A 12,077-nucleotide genomic window follows, 5' to 3' on the forward strand; every position below is an offset into this window, starting at 1 on the left:
CTCTTACTAATTAATAGTAAGAGAGTGGTTTTACGTTTGTTGACATTGCTATAAATGGAGTCTCTTAAAACATACTAATAAAAAAGGTAAAGGACCCCTGACAGTTAAGTCCAGTCGTGAACGACTCTGGGGTTGCGGCGCTCATCTCGCTTTACTGGCCGAGGGAGCAGACGTTTGTCCGCAGAGTTTTTCCGGGTCATGTGGCCAGCATGACTAAGCCGCTTCTGGCGAAACCGGAGCAGCTCACGGAAATGTCATTTACCTTCCCTCCAGAGCAGTACCTATTTATCTATTTGCACTGGTGTGCTTTTGAACTGCTAGGTTGACAGGAGCTGGAACCGAGCAATGGGAGCTCACCCCGTCGTGGGGATTTGAACCGCCGACCTTCCGATCAGCAAGCGCTAGGCTCAGTGGTTTAGATCACATCGCCACCCGTGTCCCAAAACATACTAATAATTTTCCTTAGTTAAATAACAAAAGCATCACATTGTAAAGTATAGGAATTTATAGAAGAGTGGGGTAGGGAGTGGGAACAGAGTAAGACTGGAGAATTAGCTTTTGTTAGGTCTGTTGAGTTCTGTCTCCACATCAATCCATTCAGACACCATGTCACACAAATACATGCATATACAGAGTCTAGGGGCTCGGCTACCCTTCCACTTGATTGTATTTTCTAGGTGTGAGTCTGAGCTGTTTTCCCCTTGCCCTACTCCTTTCCAAGGGAAAACCTGCTCTTTAGCGATCATTTGGAACAAATGGCAGCCTAGGAAAAACTTGGAATTGCTGTTTGCTCTGATTGAGCGCTATAGAGTTGTTTTCCCCGGGATGGGGAAGCAGCGGGACAAGGGGATGTGTGGATAAGCACTCAGTGTCTAAATATATGCTCCTTCATGTTGTTGTCGCTTATGAAAAGTCACCTTTCTACACAGTGCCAGTATTTTGCACAATTGAAACTGCTGTTCTATCATTCCAGTGTTGGAGCACCAACTACTTTGCCATTGATAACTGCTTATGTTGCTCCTCTGTTAGGTTCCATAGTATTCAGACATAATACAGCAATATAGACACATCCGTTATTTCTTCAATACAATATCGAGGTGAATAATGGCCACTGAGCTACCACGGCTGTCCTATTGCAGTGTCAGCAGGAATGGGGTGTTATTTGAACAGAATATAATGGCTGTCTTGGCCAGAGAAGAAAGAAAATGAACCCAAGTGTAGTGAATTAGGTTAATAGGAAAGTTGTATGATAACCTGGGCAGTCTAGTGCAGAAATGAGGATTGCAATTCTTAATTTCTCTTTACACCATGGATGGAGAACCTGCGGTCCTCCAGACATTTTTTACTCCAACTACTATCGGAAGAACAATCGGGAATTATGGGAGTTGTAGTCCCAGCAACATTTGGTGGGCCACAACTACCCTGTTCCTGCTTGTAGTTGCAGTTCATTATCTTAGAATTCACACGATCCTTGGAGGCCAACTCCCTGCTCAGTGTAGGATCTGAAGTGCAAGGTGCAACAAATAGCAGGCCTGACAGCTGGCTGTCCAGCCTCCTGTGAAAGAGAGGTCACCACCTCCAAAGGTGGTCTGTTCCAATGTCAGACAGCAGCTACCATCAGGAATTGTCTCCTAATGTTTGGTTGAAATCTGCTTCCCTGCAGTTTCTAGTCTTTCCCTCTGGAACAAGAGAGAACAAGTTTGTTCTGTCTTTTGCATGACAGCCCTTCAGATATTTGAAGGTCACTGTCATGCCTTAATCTTCTCTTCTCCAGGTTCAGCATGCCAAGCTCAGTCAACCATTCCTCACAGGACCTTGTCTGCAGATCACATGACCCAGTTTGTTAGTGTCTCTCTTTAAATATGGTGCCCAGAACTGGACACAGTATTCCAAATGTGACCTGATCAATATGGAATAGAGCAGGCATAGGCAAACTTGGCCCTCCAGATGTTTTGGGACAACAACTCCCATCATCCCTGACCACTGGTCCTGTTAGCTTGGGATGATGGGAGTTGTAGTCCCAAAACATCTGGAGGGCAGAGTTTGCCTATGCCTGGAATAGAGCTTAGCTATTTACTTTCCATGAACTGAATACTGTGCTTCTATTGATGCAGCCTAAAAATATATTAGCTTTTTTTAATTTTTAGTAGCTGCACCGCACTGCTGCTTCATGTATTCGGCTTCCGATCAACTAAGATGCCTAGATCCTTTTCACATGTATTACTGCCAAGCCAGGTTTCTCTCCCCCCCCCCCAACCTAAGATTCATCCAGCCCACATTTTACCACTTTATCAACAAGGATATCATGGAAGACCTTGTCAGATAGTTTGCTGAAATTCATTTCCATGATCTACCAGACTATCAAGCAGGGAAATCTGGTTGGTCTTGCAAGATACATTCTTAATGACACAACTTCACACCACCCCAGTCCTAGGTCAAATAATTTCCCTCCGTTCCCTCCTGTCAAAGGGAAGAGGGAAATTTTAAAAATAGCCACTCTTGTATTGCTGATTACCCCATCCATGACACATGACCCAGCACAGGATGTGGTACAACTCGGCTCCCAGTCACAGCATATCTCAAGTAGTAAGTAATCACACACAGAGAGTTCATAATTTGGATGACAAGGCACACAACGTTGGACTATGGGTCTCTGGCTCCACATATTGTGCACACTTGAAGCTTACAGGAGGGGGGCTTTGTGAAAAGGGCACTGTGCACACTTTGCATGAAACAGCCTCGTCTCACAACACACATGTAGGAACTTGAGCACGTTGCTAACACTTGTCTACCTAGAGCCTTAACAGGTACCTCACTTTGAGACTTCAGAAACAAGCATCCGACAGCAAACTTCAGTCCAACAACTGAGGCTGCCAGGGCAGAGCACCCCACAGAGGTAAGCAAAGGAAATGGAAACCTCATTCTTCAAAGTGCAGCTCCCATGACTTCCTCCCTCTCAAACACTTCATTGCCATCCATTCCACCTTGAAATAATGTGAATGCTTTGTCTTGTTTGAATGGTCTTTTCTAACACTCTTCCACTGCTCCCCAGATGGTGGGGAAGTCCTCATCGTCACATGCCTGTAACCTGCTTGTTGGCAAAAGTATACTTCAGCCATTCCCACAGTTGGCCAAACCCTCACAAGCACATTTGTTTTACAGGATCACAGCCCAGGTGCGAGGAGCAGAGCAAGCTGTCATCAAACATACAGTTTTATTGGACCCCCCCCCCCAAAAGGAGAAAAAGTGAGTGGATTCAGTGTCTCTGCCGTCTCTCCCCCACCACCATGTCAGGTGGGCTACTGATGCATAACCACAGGCACTGTACTCCATTGGCACCTCTCTCTCACTTGTGAATGCATAAATCCTCACTGCGCATGCAGCCAGAGGGAGTGCCTACTCCAGCTGCTGCCTCTTGCTCATTGTTCACTCTCTCTCTTGGTGTCCTCTCTGCAGGCTGCTCTCCCCCAGGTACAGGTTGCACCCTGATCCACACAAACCAAAAGGGAGCCCCAGTCTGACCAACATCAGGAAGGAAGATGCTCCCAGCCGTTCTCCTGTAGGGCTGCTGACCTGCTTCCTCCAGGGAGGCACCTTCACCACCTTCATCCTCGCAGGCTCCACGACGGCCAATAGTGCAACAAGTGGCTTTCCTGATGTGGTTCGGGTGCCGTTAAGAGACTCGGCTGCAGCTGCTCTGCAAAGCCACTGTCCAAAGCACAGGAGCCCTGCTGGAGGGGCCGGGTGGCAACCCTACACACTGCCTTCCGTTTCAGGATCTCTTCTTGACGTCCAAGTGCTGCTCAATAAAGACTTTGACTCTACCATATGTATTGCTTCTTCATTGCTAGTGAGTGGCAGATGGGTCTCCTCCCTGACCCCAGCCTAATGGTATGCCTTCAGCAAGCTGAGGGAGGGGTCTCTGAAGGCAGTGAGCTGGGAGTTGGAGGAGCTCAGCAGCCTCTCCTCTCTGTATTTGTTCAGGTACTCTAGACTGCGAAGGGGGTGCACAAGGAGGGGTTGGTGCTGCTGTTAGGGTGTATAAGGCTGTATTTGGGGGCGTGAGGAGGGTGAGGGAGATTTACTCTTGTTGAGTGGCTAGCCTTGCCAGGTAAGGTGTGAGGCAACATACTGTGGTGAAAGGGGGAGATTGATCACATGGGTTGCCAGTGGGAGGGCTGGTCTCATGCAGGAGCCATTCTATTGGCCCATGTAGTGCTCCCTCCTGATTGGTTTAGGTAAGCCATCGTGTTCTCCTCTCTCTGCTTTTCTGAATATGGTGCTGAAATTTAACCTGGAGCCTCAGTGTGTAAAATGTGAGCTGTCTCCTTCTGCATTGTCATTGTTTCTGGGTGTTGGGGCAGGTGACAGAAATATGTGCCCTTTGATGCCTCTGGGTTTTGGGTGGGAGGATTGTTTGCTGCTGTGCTTGAGAGGTTAGGGAACAGCTCTGTGGCATTTTGCAGTGTGGGTTTGAATCCCAGGAGCATCCTCTCTCTTGCTCCCGACATCACATTTTTAAGCGATGCCAAAGGTAAGTGAAAGCGTCATTTCCCCCTTAGTGTACACTTGGAATCCTTTCTGCCACTTCCCAACTCCATGCCCTATGGCAGTGATGGCCAAACTTGGCCCTCCAGCTGTTTTGGGACTACAACTCCTATCATCCCTAGCTAACAGGACCAGTGGTCAGGGATGATGGGAGTTTTAGTCCCAAAACAGCTGGAGGGCCACGTTTGGCCATCACGGCCCTATGGAGTCACCCAAATGTGTGTCTGTGACCACCCTCGTCGCCTGTCTGGTCCCTTCCTTTGGTTGCTTGCTTCTTTTGAACCCAAGGGTGGATCTCTGAGCCTTGGTGCAGAAGGGATGTGTGTGTTCTGTGCCCAGGGAACTATGTGTTGTGTGGGCTTTCCTCCCTCACTGTTGTTTGTTGTGCTCGTGAGGAGCATAAGGGAATCCAAAACCCTGTTTAGAGGAATGCCTAAGGACTGACACCACCTGGATTGTTGCTGGCTCTGCCACTGAAGGCATGAGAATGCTGTTCTTTCATTGTGTGTGCTACAGAGGTGTCCCATTGTCTTGCATTCGTTGGCTGGATTTGTCTCTAGGAGGCTCCCCGTGCAGAAATTTACTTCTCAGCTCATGGAGAGAGAGAGAGAGAGATGTGGAGGAAATGTTATGGGGGCAGGATTTGGGTGTGCACTCCCATTTTCCCTCACACAATTTGCACTGCATGGAGGTGATGGGACCCCAAATAGGGCTAAAGTAAGCCTCTGTTGTCAAAAAATGAATAAAATATTGAAGAACACAGTTGCTCTTCCAAATGGGTGAAGCAAATGACCCAGATTGACAGTGAGGGAGGGAGGCTCATAATTAAATTAATTGTGTGTTACACTATTGGCTTCGTGCAAGCTTGCAAATTTAGCTGGAGATTGGGAAATTTGGGTGGCTTGGGGTTAAGTATCACAGGATAATAGAGAGTCTGCACTGGAATGTTACTTGTTTTCATAACTTGATAAGCATAAAGAAATTTAAAAAGTATTTATTCCTACAGCAAGCAATAACTGTTTAAGGTAAAGGTAAAGGTACCCCTGCCCGTACGGGCCAGTCGTGTCCGACTCTAGGGTTGTACGCCCATCTCACTTAAGAGGCCAGGGGCCAGCGCTGTCCGGAGACACTTCCGGGTCACGTGGCCAGCGTGACGAAGCTGCTCTGGCGAGCCAGCACCAGCGCAGCACATGGAAACGCCATTTACCTTCCCACTATAAAGGGGTACCTATTTATCTACTTGCACTTAGGGGTGCTTTCGAACTGCTAGGTGGGCAGGAGCAGGGACCGAGAGACGGGAGCTCACCCCGCCGCAGGGATTCGAACCACCCACCATACGATCAACAAGTCCTAGGCACTGAGGTTTTACCCACAGCGCCACCCGCGTCCCTAACTGTCCCTAACTAAAATAACTGTTTACGTTTACTTTATTGCTGAGAGAGTTCATAATTTCAGTAACAGAGGAAACTGTGACGTCTCCAGCCATGCTCTGACTTGGGGATTGTCTCCTGTAAAGCAGTCAAGCTATTTACAGTGCAGGAAGGTGGTCTCTGTCCAGTTCTGTTTATTATTGCATTTACTAGTTTCAGCCATGTGCCTTTTGGTGTAATTAGTGGTCCCTTTTCAGAGGGGTCAGAAAGGGGGGGGGGTATTCCCAAACAGATACTACTAGCTTCATTTATGCATGCTATGGTATAATCATTGTCTTTGGGGAGGGGAGGCACCGCCTCCTAAAGAAATGTCCAGCAGTTGTGCATTAGATTGACACAACTTCTGTACGATGTCTAGAGAGCCTTTTTCTTGGTATCTTATGTATAGGTATTTGAATACACTGAATTCCAGACTCCTTGAGCGACAATTGTTAAATTTAACTGCTTTTTTTTTGCCCAGATGCTTCAGGTTTTCAAATAACATCTGGTTGCTTCACATGAGCTAAACGATTCCAGCCTTTCTATCAAAACAGATTACCCTTAATGTAGATGCATATAAGGTTATTGTTAAGTAGTCGAAGTAGCAGCATTCCCAAGAATTTGTGCCTGTTTATGTATTTACACCAGCGGTAGGTTTTGTATGTACTTGTGTGATGAGAGAGGTTAAAAATCCAAATTTGTTTTTGTTTGCTAGCAAGTGCCCCAGCCTCACCTCGGGAAATGATCACTTTAAAAGAAAGAAAAACAGACTACGAGTCAACCGGGACAAATGCTACTTATGGAAATAAAGGAGAGCACACTTCTAGGAAAGACGCAATGACAGGTGAGGCAGATGTTGTCGCATGTTATACATTCAATTGAAGCAAAAGTATTGCATATACCTGTATGCAACACATTTGTAGGCTTTAAGGTTTGCGGACCATCTTTAGAGTTCTTCCCAAATGTAGATGTGTATTTGTATTGTTTATCATTATGCTGCGATCTGAGCTCCAGCTGACATTTCCTTGTACTTGTGATATTACTAGTGGCCATAAATTGAGCCCGTATATTTTGTATGTGTCGTACATTTAAACAGGTCTGTATTGTAGCTGCAAGCAATAAAGCATTGCTGAGTTAGATAGGAAATTATGATTTCTGTTCCTGCAGCATAATGTTTAATTCAGTGATAAAGCTTCGTATAGGAGAGAAGCTTGCATTCTAATAGTATTTTTTCTTCCATGGGGAAAAGAGGTTTTATCTGGTTTTATAACAACATCCCCCCCCCCCAAACAGAAGGGCAGAGACGTGACTTGCACTACACATTTTGGCTTTGTGGTGTTACCCTAGGTGAGCACGTGTCGTGATCTCTAGCTATAGCTTTTACATGAATATCACATGGCTTAGCTGAAATTGGAATAACCACGCATCGGATGAGTAATCACCAGGACTTCATTTATATCTTTTTATCTGTTTTATCCTTAGGGATTTTTTTTTTTTTCTACTCTCCTTTGGCACACCTCAGTGAAAAATATCTCGTTCCTCCAAAGCTTTGAGGAATCAGCTTAATTATTCATTGGTGTTAGTTACTGGATATTTAAGACCTGGATGTTTGTGTTGCTTTCTGAAAGAGCTGCCACTCCTCTCAAGCGGAGACCAGATTATTCTGGGCAGAGCAGGAAGGATCTGGCCCATGGAGCCAGAAAGCTTCTGCACCCCAACCTAGAGGAGTGTTTCGTGTCTCCTCCCCACACACCCATTTTAACTAGGGGGCTGTGAGGGGAGGCAATAAAGTGCATTAGTGGATTTGGGGGGGAACTATCTCACCCAAGCCTGCTGTTGGGAACTGTTGCCTAAATTTGGCCCTTTCTGCCAGTTGTGGGAAATGGTTGGCAAAATAAATAAATACTGTATTTTTTGCTCTATAAGACTCACTTTTTCCCTCCTAAAAAGTAAGGGGAAATGTATGTGCGTCTTATGGAGCGAATGCAGGCTGCGCAGCTATCCCAGAAGCCAGAACAGCAAGAGGGATCGCTGCGCAGTGAAAGCAGCAATCCCTCTTGCTGTTCTGGCTTCTGAGATTCAGAATATTTTTTTTTTCTTGTTTTCCTCCTCCCAAAACTAGGTGTGTCTTGTGGTCTGGTGCGTCTTATAGAGCAAAAAATACAGTAAATTGAAAGGGAGAGAGATTGTAGGCTTGTCCACTCATTCTGGTTATGCCCCACCCATCCAACTCAGATTTGGGCTTAGACAGAGAACAAACTTACTACGTTCTAAAAATGAAATTATTGTCCAAGAGGGAGGCATCAGCCGACTTGACTGAATCCTGAACAGTGACACTTGTGAAGAGGACATCTTAAGAGGCCCTGGGCATGTTGACTGGTCCTGTAATTTGGGAGGATTTAAAACCGTGCAACTGCAGGTGGCTAAAGGTAGCTGTGACCAATCTGCCTTGGCCTCAGCTTGGTTCTCCCCTCTCAGCACCTACCCATCTGCCAAGCTAAGCACTTGCTGGGCTTGTGCTGCTATCATGCCGAAGCATCTGTCCAGTTGTGACACCTTGCAGGGTGGCGGCTCACCTTCCATTCCCCACTACAGGCACAATTTTATCTTTGTAGCAAGTCCCTACGTGAACCAAAAGTTTAAGCAGAAGGCAAGGTGAAAGGTGGAACTGCGTTGTTGCAGCTTCCCTGGATATTTCTGGTTGTGCACAGAACCTGTTTAAACTTAGTGCTGTTCAATTTTCACTTTATTGAAATGGCTGTTGAAGTAAGCTCTCTCCCCCTTCATTTCCAAGGGGGCAACATTTGCCCCCTGGGTGTGAAACATACAAGCAGGGTGAGGTGGCAGGAGGCTCAGCTACCAAGAGAACAGGTGGGAAATTGTATGTATAAATATTAACAAAAGTAAATAATAAGCATTCGTAATATTTAATTCCAGAGGTGGTAAACCACAGGCCATATCAGGCGCACTAGGCCGTTTTAAATGGCATTCCATCACAGCACGGGGCTTGGAGGAAAGTACAGTGGTGCCCCGCAAGACGAATGCCTCGCAAGACGGAAAACCCGCTAGACAAAAGGGTTTCCCTTTCGTCTAGCAGGTTAGGAGCCAGTGTGGTGTAGTGGTTGAGAGCGGTAGTCTCGTAATCTGGGGAACCGGGTTCGCGTCTCCGCTCCTCCACATGCAGCTGCTGGGTGACCTTGGGCTAGTCACACTTCTTTGAAGTCTCTCAGCCCCACTCACCTCACAGAGTGTTTGTTGTGGGGGAGGAAGGAAAAGGAGAATGTCAGCCGCTTTGAGACTCCTGAAGGGGAGTGAAAGGCGGGATATCAAATCCAAACTCCTCCTCTTCTTCTTCTTCTTCTTCTTCTTCTTCTTCTTTTCCGTTTTTCGATGCGCTTCGCAGGACAAATTTCCCTATGGGCTTGCTTCACAAGACGAAAATGTCTTGCGAGTCTTGAGATTTTTTTTCGCTCCCCACCCCCTTTTTCTAAGCCGCTAAACCGTTAATAGCCTTTTAGCAGCTAAGCCTCTAAGCCTTTAATAGCTGCTAATAGCGCTGCTTCGCAAGACGAAAAAACCACTAGATGAAGAGACTCGCGGAACGAATTAATTTCATCCTGCGAGGCACCACTGTAATGGAAAGAAGGTGCCTTTGCCTCCTGCCATCACTGCAGTTTCAAAAAGTCGGGATACTTGGAGGGTCAGGGGGGAGGTCCAAGGGAATTTGCAGGAGAGGCTGCACAGATGCAGAAAGAGACCAAAGGGGGGGAAAGGATTGAGAGTGAGAGTGAGTAGGGCTGCAAGGGAAATCAGAAGGAAGAGAATAAATTCTGGGTTGGCAAGCCCAATGGCAATCTACCTAGGAAAGAATGGAAAATAGCATAGGCTGATACGAGGAAACCCTACATTACAGAAAAGGAACTAGACAGTGGAGCCCAGGGGTGAGAAAGGATCCCAAACCCTAGTGGTAAGGATCCCATCTTGTTCTTTCTTAATTTTCTAAGAATTCCTCCATCACAGCATTGTACTTGAAATCTACAGAACCTCTAGACTGTGGTACTTCCTTTCCTTGCTGAAATTCAAGAATGGTACTAGGAATCTGGAGCTGCTGCCATTCTAAACGTCTCATTCAACAGCAATTCTGTTCCATTGAGGATCTAACACAATTTGCTACCACTGATCGCCAAATCCTTCAGGTTTTCACCAGGATTTCAACTAACGGAGCCAAAAGATGAAACAAAATGGACAAAAGCTATGTCATAGCCAGCATGGGATCCTTCGCTCCTCACTATTTTCTGATCCATCAAGAATTGGTGACCAGCTAAAAGGCAGCTTCCACATTCTGACAAGGTATTGTGCTTTTAGTGTTGGATTGCAGTGTTTGAGACCAAGTGAGGGTCGTCACGTCACACATTTACTAATGGCCAATTCCAGCATCTGTATAATGCAACATTTGCACATTCACACTTTACATTAAAATGTTCCCCCAAAAAACTTAACCTGTGAAGCAGGCCTAATGTCGGACTTAGCTGACATTTGTGATTTGTCTCTAAAGTTGATGACTTGATTTTGGTGGACATGCTCGCTTGTCGGGATCTAATTTGGTAACACAGAAGGCCGTACAAATATATTAATACTTTATAGGGGCTGCAGCACATTCAAGCTTATTTGAAACTCCCTACCTACAAATTATCAACCAGGCGCCTTCACTGTATTCTTTTTGCTGCCTGCTAGAAATGCCATTGTGAATTTTAATCTTAACTTTTTCTCTGTTTTAATGGCATCAATAAAAATTTACATCTTTTTGTAAACTCTTTAAGGGCTTTTTTATTACACTCAAACAGTGTATAAATTTCATGCAATTAAAAAAATATTAAGCAAGCTCTAGTAAAGGCAAAAAAAGTTTATTGCACTTTATCTACTCTGTCTTTTTCATCTTGGCTGCTACACCAGTGCTTTTTCATACATATTTGACCACCAACCCCTCCCCCCCCGCCCCATTTTGCCTGCAATTTTCTCTCTGCCTCCTCTACACTCGCTTGTTTTAATTGGGCACAAATATACACAAGCAATATCCTCATTGCTGCCCTGTCATATTCAGCACACCATGAGCGATAAGCTTAGACAACAAAGCCAAAAAATAATTGATCTACAACAATTTGCATTATCTGATTGACAACAGAGATCACAAGTCTTACTTGCTTTTTCAGGTTACCTCATCTGAGCTCGGGGCACGTTGCTACCACATCAAATGAAGCCTCGTCTGAAGAGAAAGGGAAGAATAAATGAAAGAAAAACATATTCTCTTTGTGTATGAAATGTATACATCACCTTGAAAAAGAACCTCAACAGGCTCAGCCAATCTTAACAACAGTTCAATAAAACATACTACAAAATTGCAGCTTTGTGGGCCTTTTTTTTTTTTAACTCCCCCTGGCCAGATATTGTACACAGGTCTTCTTTCAGATTGCGTTGCATGTACCGATATATGTTTTCCAATAGCATAAAGATATCAAACACATGTGCACATATCCTGCCTCTGAATAAGTGCTTAAGTGCCAGCAGGGAAGGGAGATGGTGGAAGAAAGCAGCAGCAAGAATTCCTATTGGAATGAGCCTATTACTCCCAGGTCTGAAACTTGAAGGAATCTGGACTAAAGAGTGGGGCAAAAACCCTGAGTTTTCCATTTCATTCCCACCAGTAACAAGATTTGGTTCCAATACTGTATCTACTATGTGTTCAGATATACAGCCTCTCCCATGTCACCAGACCTTTATTATTATTATTATTATTATTATTATTATTATTATTATTATTAAGCTTCACTTGGCAATTTCTATTATCAAGTACCTCCTTACAAAAATCAAAACTACAACACCCATGTCCGCTTTTTTTAAAAAAAAGCTTTTTGATTGAGCTGCTTGATGCCACCTCACTCCAAATTTCTAAGCACCCACATAAAGTGGCCTCGCAAAGGAGGAGGAGGAATGAACCCAGCATGACTTCCAGATAAAGATCTCAGAAAGCTAACAAGCAGCTAATGTTACACTTGTCTGACTTTGCCACAAGGAACAACCAGGACCCATTCAGCAAAGGGATAGATTGGCCACACTGGTAAC

The 12,077-nt window shown here is 45.2% G+C and overlaps 1 protein-coding gene across 6 annotated transcripts in view; it reads left to right on the forward strand.

Moving 5' to 3' along the window:
• The window catches only part of LOC310681506 (catenin delta-2), a 248,418-nt gene that overhangs the window by 230,817 nt on the left and 5,524 nt on the right, over positions 1-12,077 (forward strand). For all 6 annotated transcript variants that reach the window (XM_083449350.1, XM_083449353.1, XM_083449352.1 and 3 more), the window contains one exon: positions 6,673-6,801. In XM_083449350.1, coding sequence (XP_083305476.1) covers positions 6,673-6,801 — 129 coding nt within the window. The remainder of the gene's footprint in view (positions 1-6,672; positions 6,802-12,077) is intronic.

Source organism: Podarcis tiliguerta (assembly GCF_965153285.1).
Source record: "Podarcis tiliguerta genome assembly, chromosome: 7".
NCBI lineage: Eukaryota > Metazoa > Chordata > Lepidosauria > Squamata > Lacertidae > Podarcis > Podarcis tiliguerta.